This window comes from Typopeltis vanoorti, chromosome 1 (assembly GCF_054136105.1).
Source record: "Typopeltis vanoorti isolate ZY-2024b chromosome 1, IOZ_Tvanoo_1.0, whole genome shotgun sequence".
NCBI lineage: Eukaryota > Metazoa > Arthropoda > Arachnida > Uropygi > Thelyphonidae > Typopeltis > Typopeltis vanoorti.
In genome coordinates this window covers 132,125,701-132,150,002 of record NC_143549.1, presented here as the reverse complement: position 1 = coordinate 132,150,002, position 24,302 = coordinate 132,125,701, and the positions used below count along the sequence as shown (strand labels likewise).

Below are 24,302 nucleotides of genomic sequence, written 5' to 3'. Positions count from 1 at the left end.
TGATAAAGATAGCATCTATGCATTGTCCAGCAAATTGAAGATTTATAGTTAGTTGACGTGAGAAAACATTTTAAAAAGTTTTTCATAAATAAATCGGCAAATGGGAAAGATAGGGGGATGGCTGCTCATTGCAAAACTGGAGAGCTGTTTGAAATTTTTTTTCTTCATTCCATCTGAAATAATTAAAATGGAGACAATGTTTGAAAAGTTGAGTGGTATCAGCAGGGAACAGGAATTCCAGGAATATTGGTGAACAAAGATGCAAAAATCTGCCTTCGGAGTTCTTTCTGAGAATCAATATGTCTGATATGGTTTTTTAGTAGATTAGCAAGATGTTTGAATAAAAGATATATAAGCGAACTAATACCGTTCACAATCGGCCTAAGATGAAAGCCTGTCTTGTGTACCTCAGGTGCTCCATATACACAGTCGTGTAATTAAAGGGATTAAAGTGGAATTTATTTCAACTTATTCTTAAGATGTGTATGCTATTAGTAAGCATGTTGCGAAAAATATTATTGATCTCTTCATCATTTGTCCAAGTAGGGTCATGGTCTAATGGAGCATAAATTGAAGAATATGAAAGCAAGAGTGAAAATTTTGACATGTAGTCAGCTGCATCCATGATGACTGTTGCAGTATCTTTATCAGCTTTGATAATGATAATTTCCCTGTTCTTCTTTAAATTATACAGAACTCTTTTTTTCTGAGGTATTGATGTTTCTTTTTGGAGGGCCAAATGAAAAGAGAATTTCAATCTGATGTGTTTGCAACAGATTGTGGGGGAGAGTAAAGGGTTTTTTACGTTACAAATAAAATCTACTTTAGGAATGTATTTGAGCGTGATTGCAAATTTAAAACCTTTCTTAAATGTACTAGTTTCAGTTTTCGTCAAGTTACACTTGGAGATGTTTACTAATACTTTTACATCAGATAAGATGACAGTCGAAGCAAACATTTTGTCATAAAGAGGGTTAAATTTATTGATTTGTCTGTCTTTGCAGATAAAGAAATGCTGTCGTAGGAAGAGTTGATCATCATCATCATCATCAAATTCCTGCCATGTACCCTCAAGGGGTGTACAGGATATGATAGTACTACATGAAAAATTTACATCATTACTAACTTCCTATCTACAATTTTCCTCCAGATCAGTCTGTTACTTGTCAAGACTCCAATATTATCAGATCTTATATTTCTGTCATCTAAAGCAATTTGTACCGTATCAATCCACCTATATCTTGGTCTTCCTCTGGTTCGTTTTCCTGCCACCCTGGCAGAGAACACTTGTTTTGCCAATCTTTCCTCGCCTATTCTGTTTAAATGACCATACCACCTGAGATTAGCTCTGCTAACGCATTCCTGGATGTTAACAATGTCAAGAGTCAAGAGAGTTGTCAATGTCAAGAGTTGATCATGTTGTCTAAAAAAGATATGTCGGCATATATAAGCAATTTACTAAGATGTAGTGTAAATGAAGACAAAGAATCAACTTGGTTGAGAGTGAACCTAGTGGATTATAACCTATCGCGCAACAAAATAAATGATGCTTTCCGATAAATATGTTTAGCTCTTCTAAATGGAAACGCTGTTTGAAATATAAAAACTTAGGGATAATATTATTGTCCCTCTTTAGGAATGTAAGTTGGTTCAATAACTAGGTATTGTACATATGCTGAAAAAAAAAGGGGGGGGGGCGGTCTCTATCACAAAAGATGAAGAAAAAGTTAATGAAAATTGCAAATCCATTCTACTCCAACTGCTTGTTGGTAACGGATATTCGCATAAATTGGTACAACACAAATTGTTATTCTGTAATCCTACTCTACATCAAAATCCTGACATTCACTACACGACTTGAGTTTCCATTTTACATTGGTAGATTTCCTTCAAGATCGCTAGTGCTCAAAGCTCATGACATCGATGCTCATGTGGTGTTTCTTACTTAGGCCAGATATGTAGAAATTTTGAAATAACCAGATAGAACACATTGGAGACGTCAGTAACAACAAAGAAGACAACTGGACCTGAGTTTTCGTTTCCTCACACACACACACACACACACACACACACACACACACACACACACACACACACACACACACACACACACACACACACACACACACACACACACACACACACACACACACACACACACACACACACACACACACACTGAAACACTGAACGGAATAAGAGCTTCAGGCCTTACATAGAAAACAACTTTACTGCTCGCAATGGTCATATATTCATAAAGCACTTAGTACTTAGTATTCACGGCGCGGCTTAATAAGGGCGCTCGTTCAGCCATATTGCGGTAGGCGCCGTCCCTACGCTAATAATTCCTGTTAGCGCAGCAAGTGCGGAAAGAAGTTTTCCAAGTCTAAACTGATTAAAAAAATATTTGCGAACAGCAACGACCCAAGAAACTTGGTTGGTCTAGCAACTATATCGATAGAGGCGGACATAGCTTATAATTTAAATTTAGAAGAGCTTATAAATAGTTTTAATGTGCGATATCCCCATAGAGCAAACATTGAATTAATATTATTATGTAATCGTTTTGCATTAATGCTTCTCTTGTAATAAAAAATAAAATAGCAATTGGAGATTTTCTTATATTTTTGACTTATAATCCATCAGGGACGATATTTAATTGTTTGCCTCAGAGCGCGATCTAATCTGGCGATGGTCCTGGGCACACTTAATAGGAACAAAGGATTAATCAAAGGGTGAGATATTTGGAAATTGCTCGTGCCGCCTCCCATGTTCCACGTTGTTTTGTTCGGCATATATATTGTAACGGTTCCTACATAGTTTGTTTTTCAGTAATTTTATAGTTCATGCTTGCCTTTATGGCATTTATTTTTAAGTATTTTAATCCAGAAGAAGCTACAGGTATTAGTGGCTAAACTAACAGATTTCATTATCTTTGTATTTACGGCCAAATAAAACCCTCTTTATTTTATAATTATGCTTACTGGTTGCAAGTCTCCGTAACCAGTATTTTTTTTTTTTTTTTTTTTCTCAAGCTACTGTATTCCCATTGTGAAGTCATGAAATCTTTGCTTAATACCTTTTCTGTAGATGAGTCTACATTCATTGTTTCTCTGATTCGATATCTGAAACTTTCTTTCAATCTTAATCTTTCCCTCTTTTACCTTTACTGTGTCGAAGGTTTCTATTCCTTATAACAGCAACCGTTATAGAGAATAAGGTGGTTGGCCCTATGCCTCCCGGTTTGTCCTGTCTGTAGAAGTGTTGAGTTCTCAAGGCCGGTTTGGTTACTTGAGAAATGAAAACCCCCAGATAAACTGGGGAGAAAAATCTTGCAGTTTACGCCGAAGACCATCTAACTTGGCTATGTCTGAAAAAGATTCTAAGCTCCTCACGTCATCGACGAGAATCGAACCCAGGACACTCCTTTCCCAGGTATATATAATTATTTATATATATATATATATATATATTGTATGTGTCAATAAAATTTAGATTTTTTATTTTATTTTTATTTTTAATATATATATAGCTGAAAGAGAAGCTCATTCTCGCGGAGTTCCAGAAAGAAACCTGGAAAAATATAACTTCATTTGATTGGTCGAAATTTTCTCCACGTATTCGTCGGTGGTTTAAATTTCTCTCCATTTTAGGAAATGCGGCTCTACCTGAAGATAAATTAAATAAGGCAAGTTATTTGCGACATTTCTGTTAATAGTATATAAGTAGCAGCGACAGCACAGTAGTAGTAGTAGTGGTGGTGGTGGTGTGCATATCATGCAGGAAATAAGTACTTAGATAAATCCAATGACACTTTTCACCCACGCGTTGCTTTTGGGTTGGCCATAAGTCAATTTCATCGAAGCCAAAAATAAATAAATAAATAATAAAATAAAAATCAAATAAATTTTGGTAATATTTTATAAGATTTTGTTGAAAGAAAGCAAGCAAGAAATATTTCTTTGATTTTTTTTTTTTTTTTTGTAAAAGTATAAAGAATGCATAGAATTATAAAAATCAAATAGATTAGATCCAGCATTATTTCAAATCCGAATGCAGAAACTATGAAAGTTTCGCAAAACTATTTACGAAACTATAATTATTTATTATAAATATAATTAAACTATAATTATAATTTACGAGGAGCCTGTGTAGCTCAGTGGATGTGGCGTTTGCACACCACCGCGCTAGGCCGCACGAAGGAAGTCTTGGTTTCGAGTCTAGTCGGCGACTAGAGGAAATTTTTCTAAGCCTTTTTTCGACCGGTTCCCGAGTTAGTCGATCTCTGGCACGGGCAAGCAGGTTTTTCCTCCCGGAAACTCGGGTTTTTCGTCCTGTAAACTCAAGAAAATCGACCGTAGAACCCACATTATTTCAGACATTAAATATATTGTGTTAGGGTTAGAGACCACGAGATGGCGGCACATTTGAGCCATCTCTCTTCACTGCGTACCGCTTAATTAGTGATAGCCTTGGGCCATCTGTCTCTGATTGGGTACCAGTGGAGATTGAACTGCCCACTCAGTCTCCAAAAGTTAGATAGGGCTAAATGGCCTCGCCTACTCCCGTATATACGGGAATAAAAAGGCGTTAGCTGATTTTTTTTTTTTTTTATAATTTACGAAATAATTATTTTTTACAAAACTTTCACAGTCTCTATATTCGGCTTTGAAATAATGATGGATGTAATCTCCATTTGATTTTTATAATTTTTGCATCGCCGAACTGAAGCCTTTTGATTCTTATAATTATTATAAATAAGCTAACGACTTTTTATTCCCGTATACGGGAGTAGGCGAGGCCATTTAGCCCTATCTAACTTTTGGAGACTGAGTGGGCAGTTCAATCTCCACTGGTACAAATCAGAGATAGATGGCCCAAGGCTATCACTAATTAAGCGGTACTCAGTGAAGAGAGACGGCTCAAATGTGCCGCCATCTCGTGGTCCCTAACCCTAACACAATATATTTAATGTCTGAAATAATGTGGGTTCTACGGTCGATTTTCTTGAGTTTATGGGACGAAAAACCCTAGTTTCCGGGAGGAAAAACCCGCTTGCCCACTCTTATTTTGACTCTTTTGACTCTTATTTTAGTAAATACTTTACGTACCGACCGAGAGTTCGCTTACAAAAAATACACCTCTCCGACGTTTCAAGTTCCTTAGTATTGAAAGATAGTTTTTGCTCTCTCAGGTTTCTTCCGAATCCGGTTCCCGGTGAGGGGGAGCTTGAATTTCGGGGAGGTTTGCCTTCAGAGAGCATTTTGAATCTTCAGGGAAAGTGTTTTCCGGCGTGGCCCGTGTGTGTGTGGGGGGGCTTTGTGGGTGGGTACTTTTCCCAGGAATATGAGCGATTCTGTTTAGTGGTGGGTGAGCCTATCACTGGGTGGAACCAACGCTGAGTTGGACGATCTGTAGGTCACTCGTAGGCAGTGGTCCGGGATCGCGCTAATTTTTAGAGAGGGGCTTTACTTAAAATTTTCACTCCCGGTGAGGGGGGGGGGGAGTTAGATTTAGGAGGGATTTGCCTTGAGATAGCATTTTCAGTCTCTGGGGAGTGTTTCCGGCGTGTGGAGACCTGGAATATGAGCGGTTCTGCTCAGTGGTAAGGTGAGCCTGTCAGTGAAAGGAACCAACGCTGAGTTGGACGATCTTTCGCTTACTCGTATTGAGTGGTCCGGGGGATAGCCTAAATTTTAGAGAGGCCTTTACTTAAGTATCTGCCTGGTCTCTGGAGAGAGAACCAACCAGTTCGAAACAGCTGTAAGGACATTGAAATCTTAAAAAATGGACCAAATTAGAAAGCAAATATATGGACGCCTGGGCAGCGTGATATAAAAGATATTTCCAATAAAAAATATTTTCTAAGGTGGTCCGCGCCAGGGCAACTCAAACATGCCAGCGGGCGTATTCTCGTAAGCTCTGTGGTCAACTTATTTTTACGAAACTTTCATAGTTTCTACATTCGGCATTGAAATAATTCTGGATCTAACATCCACTTGATTTTTATAATTTTTGCATCGCTGAACTGAATGAAGCCTTTGGTCCTTATTTTAATAAAAAGAATGTATAGAATATTTAATTTTTAATATTGCTTTTTAGCAAATTAGAGCCCAGCATCAAAACGATTCCAACTGGACTTGTATGACGTTTAATCAAACTCAAACTATTTGGGATTATTATTATTAACTGTTACTGATTTATACATTGCTATATGAAGTACAAAAAATACAACTCTTTGAAAAATGATAACGTAATAGTGAAGTAGAAAAATAGACAAACCATCACTTTTTTACTCCCCACCCCCCAAAAAAAGCATTTAAGTTGCGGCTGTTTCTTCACACAATTTCATTTTAACTTTTTTTTCCCCTTTTTTTTATTCAAAAGGATTTTTGGATTTTATTAAAGGTATAGTTTGTTTTCTATACATTTCAATGATAAAGTGGCTAATATTTTTTCATCTTGGAACTCGAAATAGTACTCGAATAAGTTGACGTAAAACATATCGTAACTGTAGTAATAACTAATTATCGGCATTCATGGTAATTGATCTTTCTTTCGTTCTTTTTTTTTTTTAATCAACCAATAATCAATAGTCACTGATCATTATCTCCTAATTGAATATTTGCAATAGCTTCTAATAGCACAAATCGAAATGTCATCTTTAACCGTCGAGTGAATCATTTACTGGCCTCATAAAATAAGGTTGTAAAATGTTTATTTCTTTCCCAAAAAATTATTAATATATATTTAATTAATTGAAAATGCTGTTTACTGTGGGTCTTATTACTTGACGTTCATTTCTTATTTGATTCAGTATGTGAAGTACAATGCACTATAATGAACTAAGGTATTTCTATCCTCTTTTACATCCACCACAAACAACGACCACCACCAATAAAATTAAACATTTTCTTAAGTTACTTCTAACAGTAAAACTCAGACTTACCATAGAAATTTTACAAGATGTCACAACAAGTAGTACCAGATACCTTCATCCGTTTCATTTTTAAACTAATAATGTACCTTGTCAGACTTGATTAGATGCGGATTTGTATATATTTTTCTAGATAGGTTAATTGTGATCTTATTGTACTTGAAAGTTTATTTAAAAGGAAAGGCTAATACGCAACATTCACGTGGGAATTGTACCTCACAAGCAAGAATAAATCCAGTATATTGTAAACAATCACCGAGCTTAAAGGTATGGCACGAATTGGAGCAAAAAGTATACGGATAAATCCTTTAGTATATGGTGTTCAGCCTATAGGCTGCTAGCGATTTTTACCTAGTCCTGGAGGATGTTGAGAAATCATTTTAATAGTTGTTTGCATGAAGTCAAACCATTAAAGACTTGAACACGTACGCGTTCAACCATTCATATCTATGAACTATGAATTGCATCTCTCAAAATCATCTTCAATTTTTATTAAATGTTTATTGTAAAGTAGTGTATCATATTTGAAACCTCACTTAAATAAATAAATGTCGCAAATATATTCAGTTCCAATTACCTTACTGATGTGTATTTTCTGTAATACAATAGTAGGATACAACAGCGTTAAATATTGACACATTTTAATAAAATATTTTCGAATCTTGGAATATGTTGGGCTTTCTTGCATTTATAAGCATTTTATTATCAGTCTTCTTCTGTTACATTTTCTACTTCTATTCAGTTTCGAATATGGACAACATATATGACTTACACTTTCAAGCTGAAATCCAGAAGAAAAAAAAAAAAAACGTCCTTTCCATCACTATGGAAATCCTTCAAGCTTCTCTACTTTTACCATGTATGACTCGGTTGTAAATTCTATTTTCCGAGTTTTTCAAGCGAAATTAAATGACAAAGACAGCAATAATTTCGTTTTCTGCAAAATGCCAAAAAACTGATCCATAAACATAATACATTTGATATATGCTTGTGATATAAGACGAACAGCCTTTGGACTAATAATCTTTTCCCACCAGATTAAATTTGAAAACAGCTATATAAGGGAGATACACATACCGGCCACTGAATTATACACCTTTATGCAGATGTACATAAACTCACTTACGCAGTGTATATACAAAATACTTAGTCACGTGAGTCACTACTTGTTCTAGGCAACTATTTAAGAATGCCGCAGATCAGTGATGTCAATAGTGTTGATCACAATGGGAAAAACAAAGGATCTTTCGGAGTTCGATAAAGGGCTTATTGTGGGTGCCCATCTAGCTGAAGCCAGGATTTTTAAAACAGCAGAGCTAAGTGGTTGCTCAAAAGGTGAGATAACCTTGATGTTTAAATCAGGAGAAAATGAATCTACATTGCTTGTCTAAGAGGTGTAACTGTGGTTTTAATATAGTGTGTCAGGAACAAGATCGCCGTCATCTGAGAAGGCTTGTACGGACAAACAGAACTTCTTGTGTGCAGCAATTGACCGAAGCATCTAAGAAAAGCTGTTCCCGACCAGTATCTCACAGAAGTATTCGCAGGGAATTGAAGGGGATCAGTGTTGGCAATCTCTTGCCTATACGAAAACCACTGATTTCTTCGAAGAACCAGAAAATTCACCTACAGCAGTGTCAGGAACACGGTAACTGGACACTGGAAAAAAGTCATGTGGTCCGACGTGTCATAGCACATCTTGTTCTGTACGGACAGTAGGCAGAAAGTTTGGTGGTATCCCCATGAAGCAATTACCCTGGCCTACCTTGTAAGCACAACTGAAGGTTCTGGAGGTGGTACCATGGTGTGGTACCACCCGTTCTGTTGGAACAGAACGGGTCCCCCTGATATTGCTGGAAGGTTGGGTATCCTCCAAAGAATATCTGAATATTCTTGCCAATCAAGTCCATCCTGCAATGTTAAGCTTTTATCCAGCATGTGATGTTGTTTAATGTATTACAATGCTGCTGTCCATCGTACAAGAATTGGTCAGCAGTGATTAATCGAGCATGACAGCGACTTTTACCATCTTCCCCGGCCAGCACAAACGAATATGAACCCCATTGAGAATGTATGGGACATGTTAGAAAAACAGATTCGGGAGCAAACTCCTCTTGCGTGAAATTTGATCCGGTAAAGATCTGTCTGGTGAAATCCTAGCATATTATAGACATAGATGTAAACAGCTTCAATTGAACCATTTTCATCAGATGTTCAATCTTCCTTAACTTCTATTTTTGTTGGTTGAAGTTCTTCAGCTATCATTAATAATATCCCTCCTCCTCCTCCTCCTCCTCCTCCTCCTCCTCCTCCTCCTCCTCCTCCTGATATATTGTTTATCCTGTATCATCTCTGAAAATAGAGTATCAGTTATATTCTATCCCAACCATTTTTTGTCAAGTTGAGCTGATCAACGCCCAAAACTCCTCTCCTTAATTTTTTGATATTTCACGCATTTGATCATCCCATTGGGTCCAGAGTTCGAAATCTGGGAAACCGCACCCAGCTCCTCACAATCATTCCTGCACGCAATGATCTTTCCCAGGGTCAGCTGTTTCAGCACAGTCCTTCCTGCACTCATATTCATTTGTCCCATGGCTAGCTACATGCTTGATTGCCTCCTCCCCTAATTTTCCTGGTTTTGCACTTCCAAACTCTCACTGAACAACTTTCTTCAATCATGTAACTCCAAAATCATTTAAGAATATATAAAGCTCCTTACATCCATCAAATTCACTCTGTACATCTATAAAGTGCACATCATTCCTCCTGTCCAATCTTCCCATTGACAATCATGGCCATTCTCAGTTCTCTCCTATCATACCGAAGCAGCAGACTCACAATCTTTACCTTCTTGATCTTCATTCATATTTCTCATCTTTCAAATCACTTGTGTCTGCCAAAATAAGTAACTCGTTCGCTTCTTTCTTCATAAAATTTTAAGCTTCAATAACATCCTTTATCTTCACACCTGGAAAACATCCTTTCGTCACTTTCTCATCTCTTAACATCGAATCCCCATACAATATTTTCTCTTTTCTCCCATTTTCTCTCACTTTTATGCTTTTCCCATTCACTATTTCTTTCATTCTCCATCCTTCTGTACCACATACTAATCGTTTCTCCAGTTGCTCGAGCTCAAGTTTGTCCTGTGAAGGAGCCAGCGTAAGCGTGCAATTTCTTTCCCCGCTGGCATCTTATCATCCACATTACTACTTTCTACCACTTCCTTCAAACTCTCATTCATGTCTTGCACTATCATTCACTCCTTCCGCTACATTATCCCCCAACACTTTGACAATCCTGCCTTCCATCCATAATATCAGTCACTTCATTCTTTTGCTTCCGACACGACCCACACTTCTTACACTCGCTTACGAAACATTTCGAACAAGTATTCTTTCCCCTTTTCGGTCTAATACCACAAATCATCCACTCTCGGCAACGAATACATTAAACACACGGTACATCGCACTAAATCCAGCACTTTTGATATCGATGTCAACATCGATGTCTTGGTCGCCATTTTTCTTGTCCGGTGCCATAGCGAACAACGTTTTTGAAAGAATATCGCTTGATAATAGTCAAGACTATACAACACAGTAAAAAAAAATAATATCAAAATATCACCAATTATATTTAACAATAATGCCAATATCTACTAAAAAAATAATGACTTATTTTAGCAACAGGCATACAGCATTCGCACTAAGGACGATCCTAGCGCCACCTCAACCAACAGTTAAATAATTGGTTTCTAATATAATGGAATTTTTATGAATAATAAGATGCAGATTTTTCGAAAATTCAAAAATATAATTATAATTACATTTTTATATTTTGAAGAACGTTTATATTTTGCCTTTTTTTAGATGAATCAACTAAAAGCAAATATGAAGGATGTATATAGCACAGCAAAATTATGCCCCTATCATCCAATAAATGGAGAAGAGTGCGACATGTCTTTAGAACCAGGTAAGTTATTCGCGTTTATTTCTCTGAGACATCCAATAAATTCTGCTTACTCAGTAGCATATGTACTATTTCTATTTCTCATATCTCAGTGGAAATGATAGCAACTTTTCTTTGTGGTTATGTGGAATCTTCATTTTGATTTGTTTTCGTTTTATTATAAGGAACTTCGATTGTCAATCCATTAAGCAACACACTCGCTTCGAGCTCATTCATTGGACGCTTTAACCTTTCTCTCCGCTTGTCGTTAGAAATGACAGTTCCATCAAAGAGCAAAGTACTGTATTTATATATATTGCTGTCAAAGACGAAGAATAGCCATCGTTCTTCTTGGACATTCACTTTTTTCTTCTTTTTTAAAGTTAAATTCTTTAGATAAACGAAATGAAAGGTTTTTGAAGTTTTTATGGGCATTTTTTTTCATAGTTGTACTTTCAACGCGCAGGATACTGCACAAAATTTCTTGGTGAAAAATCAACGTATAAACTTAATATGGTTGCAGAATGTTGTCGTTCGTTTCAAATTCATCGGACACACAGAATTGAGCATTTCTCCATTGCTAGAAATGTCATGGCTGGTAGTATTCTTTCCTCTGCCTGCGATTCTGTCTGAGCTGAGCCGATGTGATGTCCATAAATCTCGTTTGGAGTGGCAATTTTAACTTGTAGAAAGAACAGTCCAGAAGTCATGTGAAATGAAGCCAAGTCTGAAAAGTAATTTTAAGGTGTGGAAAGACAGCCATATTATTCCTAGTCAAAATTTATTGCATAGAACAACGCAGTATGGTCATGGGTATTGCCCGGCAACTTTTGTTGTTGTTGTTGTTGTTGTTGTTGTCTTGTTTATTGATAATCTCTTTCCTTAAGCATTTAAGGACACTTAAGTAATACCACTTGTTAACTGTTCATTTGGCCTAGAAACGAATTACGGTATTCGTTGTTTGGATGATGATTGTTTACATCGAGCAGGGCCGCGCCAACCCAAGGGAGCAGCGGGTGCACCGCACCCGGGCGACAACATTGATAGGGCGGCATTTTATGTAGCTAATATCTAATTTGGATTATACAATGCAGTATTAGGGGCGGCCGATAAAAGTTTGCACCCGAGCGGCAAATACCCTTGGTGTACCACTGACAACGAGGTCTTAAACACTTTTACTGAGCTTAAAACAAAACTTTATTCAAAATCCTTACTCCTTTACGCCACTCATTTTAAAATGCAGAACACAATAAACAATTGATCATTTGAATCTTGTTTACATGAAACCACACTAAGCAATAACGGGACAGTTAACAGTCTGATTCATATGAAGTACCAAACAGCATTTAATTACAGGTGGAAGTTGTATCGCTCCCTTCCTACTGTCATTCCATGAACTTTTGAACAGCATCGCATATAATGAATTATGATGAATTATTTTTTTCGTGATGTACATATTCATGATGTGATATTCATAATGAATTATGATGAATTATTTATTCATGATGTACATATTGATGGAAATAAAATGCTAATGACGTTACCGAAAAATAAAATTGATACTGGTTGAATATTGACGTATTTACGAATTTCTATTTTGTTCAGTTATTTATTAATATTGCATTTTATATTATATAAACACATATTATTTATTAATATTCATTCCATAAAAATCTTATCTTCATTTTCTTTTTACACTTGTTACAAAATTTGAAACCTTGTAGTTCTCATTCAAAATCCACTTTGTATACGGATTGCTCAAATTAATCCCGCTGGTTTATTTGCTTATAAATCATAACCCTCTAAAACTATGAAACCTATCATACATGATACATACCAACCCTACGAATACACACTTACCAACCCTACGAATACTGTGGCTAAGAGATTAGCCACATGGTCAGAGATTAGCCACATGATCAGAAATATTCTAATCTGCACACACCGAGTTGCTCGTGATGTTAGTTACATCTCCATGCCAATAATCGACTATATTATATCGAGAATGCTTTTATTTTTGTAGCATTATCACATTTCTTTGTGTCCATCCATTATCCTAATTTGTATATTCTAAAAGTTAAAATCAAACTCAAAAAATCAACTAATGCCTTTTATTCTCGTATAGGGAGTAAGCGAGGCTGTTTTAGTCCAATCTAACTTTTGGAGACAGTGGGCAAATCGATCTCCACATCAATCAGAGATAGCTGGCCAAAGGTTATCAGTCATTTAATCGAGACGCAGTGAGGAGACGTCTAACAAGTGTCGCCATCTCATGGTCCCTGACCCTAATACCATATTTTTAATGTATGAAAATAGTGTTTGTTCGACGGTCGATTTTTTTGAGTTTCCGGGAGAAAAAAATGCGCTTTCCCGTGCCAGAGATCGACTAACTCGAGAACGGGTCGAAAACAGGAATAGAAAATGTTCCTCTAGTCGGCGACTAGGTTTGAACCCATCTTACTTCGTGCAGTTAAAACCGCCGTAGAGTGCAAACGCCACATCCACTGAGGTACACAAAGATAAATTACGTGATGGTTATTTGTTCAGCACATTTTTTAAAACCAAAACCTGTCAAAATAATAATTAAATAACTGAACAAATGAACAATTAAACATACAAATCTACTCACTTTAATTTAGTATGAAATAGCAATTCGGATGCACATTGGAATAAATGTGTGTCTGTCAACAACACAACACGAATATAACATCCAGAATGACATCGAAATATATCTGTTGATAAAGCTGTTCTTAAACCTGGTCTTTCTTAAAAGTGGGATTTAAGAAAGTTAGTTGGCCGAGTGGTTGGCCAACTAACTTTCTTGGTTGGCCGAGTGGTCAGCGTATCTGCTCTGCAGCCAAAAGGCTGCGGGTTCGAATCCCGCAGTGGGCATTAATGTTTGTGATTGTCTGTGAAAGTAGTGGTGGTGGTGGTGATGGGCAGTAGATGGCATTGGTATAGTTGCGGTTCGTTGTAGTTGGTGGATTCAGTGAGTGGTGGAAACAGAGTTGTAGAGCTGATTCCATCCCTCAATGAGTCTTTGGACTCCATGGAGGTGTCACGTAATAAAAAAAAAAAATAAATTATACAATATTATACATGGCGAATTTTGAAAGTCATGAGACATATATATATATATATATATATATATATATATATATATATATATATATATATAAATATATATATATTTATATATATATATATATATATATATATATATAGATATATATATAAATATATATATATTTATATATATATATTTATATATATATATATATATATATATATAAAGGTAATTAAATAAGCAATAATTAATTAATTATAAGTAATATATAAAATTAAAAAAATATATAATAACACATTTTTTCCCTATAGGGACTAGACTAGGTCGTTTTAGCCTTATCTACTACCAGTAGCCAATCAAAGACAGCTTACCCAAGGCGATTACTAATTATGAGCAGCATCCAGTGACGAGAGACAGACAATTACCCCATCTCGTGATCCCTAACCCAAACACAGTATATTATTGTTTGAGATGATGTTGGTTCTACTGACGATTTTCGTGTGTTTATCCGACGAAAAACTCAACTTTCAGGTAGTAAAAACTACATGACCGTGACAGAGATAAATAAGAAGTGATATGTATGATTTATCAAGTGTTCGCTCACTCAAAACGTGTCATTCATAATTGTAAGAAGGTAAATGAAACACAAAAAAAATTTAAAAAAATCCATTTTTTTTTTAGGAAAAATTCTGACCCCTAGTTAACAACATCGTCGGTATTAATTAGCGATTAAAATTTTCAATCTAGTTTTTATATAAAGGAGCTGTCGTGATGTATAGCGAGATTTTGCCTATAGTCATTGGCAAAGTGGAAATATTTTATCTGCTATTCCAACGAGTCCAGACATTGGAAATGAAGAGTTTGATTTATTGATTAATTGATCGTATTTGACTAATACAAAAAAGTTTGGTATACTAATTAATCACCGCATATCAAAAATATATGTGATTAAAGATAACTGTTATCAAACTGCAGGATGAACTGTTGTGACTTAATAGTTCATGTTCAAGTATATGGTATTTAGATTCAGCCAATCGTAAAATCATTTGTTTAAATTGTCAGTCTATTAATTTATTAACTGCGTGAAACTATTACTGGTTCTATTTCTCTTTACAGAAATTATGAAAGTATTTGAAAATTCCAGCGACTATAATGAATTAGAATATTTCTGGAGTGGTTGGAGAAATGCGACAGGCCGGACATATCGTGATAAATACTTAGAGTTCATTCAACTTAGTAATGAAGCAGCTAAACTAAATGGTAAGCTTTAACTAGAAGAATGATGTAAATTCCTCCAGCTGGCTATAAATATTTAATAAATCATTATACCACACACTGAAATTAATGTAGCAATTAATATTAATGTTCTTATAAGTTATTGAAAAATTCTAAGTCTGAGTGGTAACTTCTTTGGGAGTTCCAAATGTGAAAGGTGCAGAATTCATCAAAGACAACTGTCATTGACGAACAATGATCAGGCTTTCTTCCTTCCTTATGAACTAGATGAGCTTATTGAAAAGCTTACATTATTCTCGATGAAAGGTGGGAAGTGTTAATGAGTAACATACCAATTTTCTACCTGCGAAGTTTTTTTATGACGGACTCCACTTTTAGGAAGAATGTGAAAGGCCGGTTCTCAAAGAACTCCCAGAAGAACATAGACAAAAATTTTAAATCGGGTAATTTTTCACGATATCGCTTTAAATAAACAATACAGTAAGAGAAATACGTCTTAATAGCCATCATTACTAATGGTGAAGCGTGGATCCGCCACTCTGAGCAAGAGAGGGAAACAATAAATGTAGATAAATGACAAAATTTGGAAAGGAAATGCACTACGTCCCCAAGAAAGCTCAAATCACTGCATTCAGCCAAAATATTTACACTTTTATAGGATTCATGGCGACAAATCCTTAAACATTATCGGAGAAAAGGAACTAAAAGACAAATGTTATTGTTTATGTTTGATGTTATAGTCAGTCACAGTGTTACTGTGATTGACTATAACATAAAACATAGCTTATTGGACAGTTGTCAGCCACTGATTTCCTAATCAAAACTCCTTTTCACAAAAGAAGTCATGTCTTTTTTTTTTATTATAAAAAAAGTACTTAAACAAATAAAAAAGGGAAGCGCCCCACTCCACGCCCAGGACGTTTTGGCGATCTGAGAAAAGTCAAGAATACTTACGAAGTTGAAAAGCACATGTGGACAAAGTGGAAGACGTATTTAGAGAGAATGGAAAAATCTTGAAATGAGCAAGAACAGGGTGAAAAATTCGGATGCGAGTAGCAGGAAGGAATGTTGAACATCTACATATTAATCGTTAGGTTCTATGTGAAATCCCAGTTCGAAGCTTTATATCCTGTAACGCCCATTCCTAGGAATGACCTGCAGTTCCTAGGGATGAGGGTTACATTTACCTGCAAAAGGAAGTAATTAAATAAAGCAATCATAAATTCACACTTCAAAAATTCCAATAGAATATATTGATCGCATTTGCTATCTTCGATGACAAAGTTTCTTTTGAGACGAAGCAAAAAAAAAAGTGTCAATGCTTTGAAGAAGTCCGGAGAAGGTAGTCCAATTAAACGAACTCTACCTGATAGTGTAGACCCAACCGTAATCGTTTCTATGCAACTGAAAGGCTTCGTGACATCAAATACTTTGCAGTTCTTCTCTCTCATAGGACTTTCCACTGATTTTCTGAAAAAGGATGATGCCGACTGGAATGAAGACGAATCGTTCCAGGAAAAAAAAGACTATTCGATGTCATTTGTCAAAGAATTAGGAGAAAGAGGTGTGGCCGTGATACGAATACAACCGACTCACCACCAACGATGAAGACCAAACACGATTTAATTTGATGGTCGTAAGTGACTAATAAAAAAATAAGTCCAATTAAACGAACTCTACCTGATAGTGTAGACCCAACCGTAATCGTTTCTATGCAACTGAAAGGCTTCGTGACATCAAATACTTTGCAGTTCTTCTCTCTCATAGGACTTTCCACTGATTTCCTGAACAAGGATGATGCCGACTGGAATGAAGACGAATCGTTCCAGGAAAAAAAAGACTATTCGATGTCATTTGTCAAAGAATTAGGAGAAAGAGGTGTGGCCGTGATACGAATACAACCGACTCACCACCAACGATGAAGACCAAACACGGTTTAATTTGATGGTCGTAAGTGACTAATGAAGCAGTACCCGACTCCAAGAAAGCAACGCTGCTAAAACAACAACAACAAAACGAGTTAATTTAAGAATTTGTAAAATGTATATGATCTGTTTGAATGATAAAGTTTCATTTTGTCATTTACTCTATAACTGAAGTTGATGTTCGTTTGAAAAAAATAAATGTTAAAATTACCAATTAAATAAAAATAAAATAAAATAAAATAAAATATATTACCATCTCATTCATGTGTCGTCTGCTATCTAGGTGGTTGATTGCCATGCTGTGACTCATGGTTGACTACGGGCGTAACGATGTGGTGAGGATCCTATCTCTTCCGCATGTTGTGTTAAGTATTCATGGCTGTAAATCCGTGTGTGTGTGTTCATGGGCCGGTTTGCCTGTTCTTAGGGACGAAAAACCAGAGTTTCCGGTGATAAAAACCCTCTACCTCCGTACGAGACCAGCTAACTTACATTTAATTGAAAGAAAACAATGGTTCCTCATGTCATAGACGGGAATCGAACCCAGATCTTTCCGACCAATACTCTAAATATACTATGTTTCAAATTTTAATTTTTTTTTATTATTGCGAAGTAATGATCAGGTGGCACATAACGAAATTCAAGACCTTTAAAATTTGCTACTTTTGAAGCACTCTAATATATATTTTCATGTATTGTGCAAACTCATGAGAGCTTAAAACGAACTAATAGAAAAACTGTATGCTGCAACACTGAATCTGACACACACACACACACATTGCAGAGAGAGAGAGAGAGAGAGAGAGAGAGAGAGATGGTGTTCGGATGTGTATCCATGTTTTATCTAAACTCTTTTGCCTCCTCGTTTGTTAAGGTTTTCCTGATATGGGAAGCATGCAGAGAGATTTTTATGAGAGTACTACCTTCCTCAGTGACCTTGAAAATTTATGGAGGCAGATACGCCCTCTCTATTTGCAGATCCACGCTTATGTTCGACGAAAGTTAATTAACTTTTATGGAAGCGACAAAATTAAATCAGATGGGCCAATTCCTGCACACATTCTTGGTAAGTGGCCATTGATTTCCTATTTTGACAGTTTCAATACAGTCAGTTAAAGATATGACCTCATGAATTGAATGGAGAATTGTTTCTTAGATTACTTATTATTAATGATAATAATAATTATTATTCTTATTGTTTTACGGGCACCCTTATGGAGTCCGGAGATTCATAGCAGGAAGCCCATACTATCTACACAACCTATCATACCTTTCATTGAACCCATTAACAGAAAAAGCGTAACAGCTGCCTCTGGCAGCGAAATCCATTCATTCACAGCTCTCCAAATAAAAAATCTAGTACAGATGCCCCTACTAACCACATTTTTACTCAACTTTCGAGGCTGACCTCTTGCTCTGTCCCCTCTAGCGAAGTGCTGAAACATTTTCCCCTACATCAATCCTATAAAACCCTTTAATTAACTTATTTTCTCTCCTAACACCACTTTTTCTCCCATCAACCAACTTCTGTAGTCCACACACCCTAAATTTATCTTCATATGGAACGTTCCACATCCTCAAGAAACCCAGGAAACCAAACCTGAGCACAGTAATCCAGATGTGGTCGTATCAACTCCTTATAGAGGGGTATGACAAGTTCCTTATCTCTATTTTTCAGTGTGTTCTTCGATGGCCAAGTAATCTTATGAGCAACCTGAGCAATATGTCTTGTATATTTCAACTCTGTCTACCACCGCCCCTAAATTACTAGCTTCATCTATTTCCGGGAGTACAGTTCCATCAATGTGCTGCACTGCTTGTAATCGATTTATCCCAAGATACATAACATTACATTTCTCCGCACTAAACCAATACCATTATCTTCTGTCCATACCGGAGCCTATTTAAATCATTCTGCAAGCTCTCCGCATCGCCTTGATTCACTAATACTCTTTCTAATTTTGCGTCATCAGCAAACATCTCAACATTTCCTTTCAGGTTATTTCCTATATCATTTATGCACAAATTAAAGCAGTGGTCCTAGCACTGAACCTTGTGACACACCACTAGTCACCTGGTTTCACCTGTATTCTGCTCCTCCGCATACCACGTTTTTGATATCTCTACAGCAGTCATCCTCTTATCCACATAACCAGAGTGTCGTATCCAACACTATTTATTCTAAGTTGCATAACATTTGTGCAATATGTTTTTTTTTTTTTTTTTGATTGAGGATAATTTACTTAGATATCATAAAGAGTGCGCGGTATATATATTTGGATGCATCGAAATTTTACATAGCTACGATGTGGTTGTTGATGATGATTATCTTTGTACTGGTTCCAAGGCAAAAGTATAAAGGGCAATTGAAATAGCAAGTCATCTGTATCTGTATGTACATTCAATGGACAAAACATTACAGATACTGGTGATGGAAAGGTGACATTAGCATTCCCAGCCCAGAATGAAAAGTTCTCAAACAGAACAGGCGGTAAATAGGCAAACATTGGGACTTCTCAGCAGTGTATCGCAATCGGCGAACATCGGTTCACCGATCGCTACATGGGTAAACCATGTAGCGATCTTACCGACTTTGACAGTTGGCGTATTATCGGAGCATGATAGATGGTTATTCTATGGCACAACTGCTAAGAATCCTAGGGTTCTCAAGGGCAACCGTATTAAGTGTCGTACTTGTGCCCAGCGAACAAGTGGCGTCATTGATTAGCGGAGTCGACGCAGACTGTCCAAGCTTGTACAGACCAACCGAAGGTCAACAGCCGTACAAATCAGATCAAGTTTCAATTTCAGATGTCCAAGCAGAGTCAGCGAGTGAACGGTATATGGGAGCTAACGCCTTAATAGTGTACCAGTGCTGACAGCTTGTCATCGGGCATTGCGCCTTGCCTGGTGTCGAGACTATGAAAACTGGACCTCTGCCGAGTGGACTAGAGTCGTGTAGTCTGATAAATTTCGTTTTCATTTTTACCGAGCTAACGAGAGGGGGTACGGATGTGGCGTCAACAGCATGACCATGGCCCCGTCGTGCCAGGTCGGCTCTGTTCAAGGAGATGATGGCTCTGCGATGGTTTGAGGAGCCTTCTCATGTGACAGATTAGGTCCCTTAGTGTGTCCGGAGAGGTCCTTAAATGCTACCAGCTAGAATGTGCTAACTAATCACCTATGCACTTTTGTCGCACATTCTGCAGCCGATGATTTGTTTCAGCAGGACAATGCACAGTCCCGATGGATCACAACCACCAAGACAAGGCTTGAGGAACACTAATCTGAGTTTGGGACCATTCATTGTCCCCAAGGTCCTCGGATTTAAATCCTATCAAATCTCTCTGGAATACCACAGAACGAGCCATCAGATCCACGTATTCGGGACCAACGACTAATGCGTATTTGTATACAACGCTGCAACAGGCATGGCTGGAATTATCTCCGGCAACCCTCCAGCATCTAGTGGAGTCAATCCCTAATGTTTTGTCCACTGAGTGTAGTTTTAAGCAGGAAAAAAATGCATAACATATTGTAACGATAAGTATATACAAACGTTTTAAAAAGAATTGATGTCCGCTAGCTTTGAATAGTGAAATCGAGACCAAAATGTATAAATATTACTGAAAAAAAAAATGAATGAGTTTGAGAAAGAAACCCTGAATGCTCTATGTCCAGCTCTGAAGAAAGCATTAACAGATTAAGCAGTTGACAGAAGTGGGAAATTTGTGTGAAAGATAAAAGTATATTAGAACATCAGACTCAAGAAGTTAGAGAGAATTGTGGGGAAAAAAAGAATTCATAGCGAAAGTTTCTGGCAAATAAATCAGCAGCTATAAGTAAACGTTTTACACAGTTGAGCATCGCATTACAAATTGAGAATTTATTCTTCTTGGTAAGAAGAATATAAATATCATGAATGTATAAAATGACCTAGTGGCTATTGATGAAAATAGAGATGAAAAAGCTTAGCAATTGAAGAACGAGTACTGTGAAACTAAATCATGGATGATAAAGATGATAAACAGATATTCAATATAAAGATATTTCCGATGACTGGAATAAAATACTTTGAAAGATTATTAAATGAAACAAGGAATGACAAAGCAGGAGTAGAAACAATAGTCAGTTGAATCTATTCAATCGATTCTAATCTGACAGAAACAGTCACCCCAAACAAGTATTTGACACCCGGATGATGGAAACGATTTTGGTCGTCCTCTGGGTCAAGGACATCAAGGCGGATTCATGCAATTCAGGCGGATTTCACATAACGTAATACACACAAGCACGCTAGTGGAATAATTTCTTACATTCTTCCATTATTTCACTTCAATTACAATTATTTTAGAAGTTATAGAAAACATACCTTAAAGACTATTGTTTACCATACATTACTGGTCTTTTCTCAATGAAGTCGTGAAAAGAGGATGAATACCATCAAGAACGTGAGCTGTTTTCCATATTTTTAAACCCTGGTGAAACTCTTTTCCTTGCAACTTTTTTTAGCATAGGCATAACATACTGATGCTCATATCAGCCCTTTCACCGTATCGACTGTCAGGGCCACAAAGAATCGGCTATCTTGTTTCTTCTTTCTTACGACAATTACTATTTTCGCCCCAGGCACGTTGTCCTTTTAGTTATATCTAATATTTTCATGTACCTTTAATGTATTCTTGATGGACTTACTTGAAAAACCAACTGACTCAAGAGCAAGTGGTGTCAAGCAAGTGTATTTTCCAAACGAATTTGGAAACACACCAACACAAACCAATGTGGCAAAAGCGGGTTCTTAGGAAAATCTATCAATTTCAGCATGCACTATCTCTACAATCGCTTCCAGTTTATATAAATAAATTAATCGATAAATAAACACAATACCGAACGTCTTAAAAGAATCATTAGTCAAGAGTTATCTATTGGTTAATAGGCAACGGATGTAAAATGGCTGCTCCATGTACTCAAAACCATGCATAACTTAGTAATATATAATAATGATCTTATATATTTATATTGAGCTCGTTTGTTTCCATTTAGATTGGTGAAAATCCATATGTTTATATATTGTAGGGAACATACATGGACAGTCGTGGGAAAATATCTTTAACTTAGTCAAACCATATCCCGAGAAGCCAACAGTGGATGTTACACCTACTATGGTTGCTAAGGTAAATGAAAGCTCACTTTTCTCAACAGTTTAAAATTAATTTTTTATTCTTACTACGCCAAACAGCATCACTCAAACAGATTCATAAACACCATTTAATTCTGCAACTCGGAAAAATCGACTGTAGAACTCACGTCATTTTAAATAATAATACAATTTAGAGCTTAGCAACAAGTGATGGTGGTACTTTTCTGCTCTAGTATCTTCCAGAAAACTTCAAAATGATGTGTAGCCATGAAGTGAACTATCGTCTACGGATAAAGGTTGAAATTAGTGGATCCTGCCGATTTCCAAAGTTTATATATATATATATATATATATATATATATATATATATATATATATATATATATATATATATATATATATATATATATATATATATATATATATATAACAAACAGTAGTACATTTTAAAAACAGTAATGCGAGCTTGAGTTCCAAATAAAAGTTGACTGCGTGCTGTCACGAGTGCGCTAGTATTGAACAGAGGCAATGCGTGAGCCAGAAAGATTGAAACTGAGGGAATTATATATATATATATAATATATGTAGAAAGTATTTTACCTTGAGTATAATAAATGTTAAGAATACCAAGTAATATATATATATATATATATAATATATTTATATATATATATATATATATATATATATATATATATATATATATATATATATATATATATATATATATATATATATATATACAATATATTATATATATAATATATATATAAATATATATATATATATATATATATATATATATATATACACAATATATTATATATATAATATATATATAATATATATATATATATATATATATATATATATATATATATATATATATATATATATATATATATATATATATAAGATTCGCTACTACTAACAGTCATATAAACTAGACATCTTATTCCTAACAGAACCTACGCTAGTGACCTCAATAATCTTACACTACAGCTCGCCCGACTACACTTTACAATTCATTCTGTCACGAGGAAGATATCTGTACATTCGTCAGATTTGAGATTCTCTGTCAAAGAACGTCAGGACTTGAAATCCCTAACTTCGATCTGCTTTCTGGCTTAATCCCCCCAACACTTCGTTGCATTACTTTGCTAATTCTATCACTCTTCGAATTTTGATAACCACTCTGACTTCTTTGATTATTTCTTTCCAAAACTCAAGCTGGCGTCTCTTTTCCAGTTACACTAATCAATTATTAGCGATGGCGAGGCATTTTCTGTAAGAAATGCCCTAACATAGATGGTCTACTTCCTTGCCAGAATACATGTCAGCACTCTTCTGGTAAGTCAGATCATAATTTCGTCTGTTTTTTTGCCCTTCACCCTGTCATTCTCAGTCTCGTTTCTTTTGACATTAGAATGGAATAGAATAACCTTCATGACTTCTTTGCTCTTTTCTGTAGTGAGATTACTATTTTCTTTCCCCTAATCTAAACATCTTCCCCCACCCATTAGCATAAATAATTCTAACTGAAATGAAGACCTGTATCTTCCATCCCATATTCGGCCCAATAGCGCCTCCGTAGCTCAGTCAACTTTCCAACTGAGACAAACGACGTCGAAACGACCTGGGTTCGAATCACGTGTAGAATGCATATAACCGTTATCAGAGCTTTTCAAGTGAAGATTAGTTAACTGGTCTCGAGGGTTCTATATTCACTTCTTTCCTCTCCTGGAAATTCGGTATGTCATCCAACACAACAGGCAAACAACCCAAAAGAGCACAACCAGTGAAAGCTGGATATTGTGACTTCCCCAATACACTATGAAATAGGATTAATGTCCTATGAGAACATTAATTAGGTTTCTCAAGAAGCAAAGTTACCTGACATGACAGACCAGTGAACTTAACATGCAAAAGAAGGTGATATGAGATACGAATTCATAATATCATATCATTCAGAATATAGAACGATCTACTGGAATTTTCCAAATAACATAGCTGGTGTTGGATTCCAGTCTAGCAATATGAAATTCT

The 24,302-nt window shown here is 36.1% G+C and overlaps 1 protein-coding gene across 2 annotated transcripts in view; it reads left to right on the top strand.

The window, feature by feature from the left end:
• The window catches only part of LOC150110435 (angiotensin-converting enzyme-like), a 64,556-nt gene that overhangs the window by 4,171 nt on the left and 36,083 nt on the right, over positions 1–24,302 (top strand). Inside the window, exons 2-6 of one of the 2 annotated variants that reach the window (XM_090399310.1) lie at positions 3,533–3,688; positions 10,810–10,912; positions 15,072–15,215; positions 17,991–18,182; positions 22,193–22,290. In XM_090399310.1, the coding sequence (XP_090255436.1) occupies positions 3,533–3,688; positions 10,810–10,912; positions 15,072–15,215; positions 17,991–18,182; positions 22,193–22,290 (693 nt within the window). The remainder of the gene's footprint in view (positions 1–3,532; positions 3,689–10,809; positions 10,913–15,071; positions 15,216–17,990; positions 18,183–22,192; positions 22,291–24,302) is intronic. The other variant, XM_090399319.1, reaches the window with a different exon arrangement.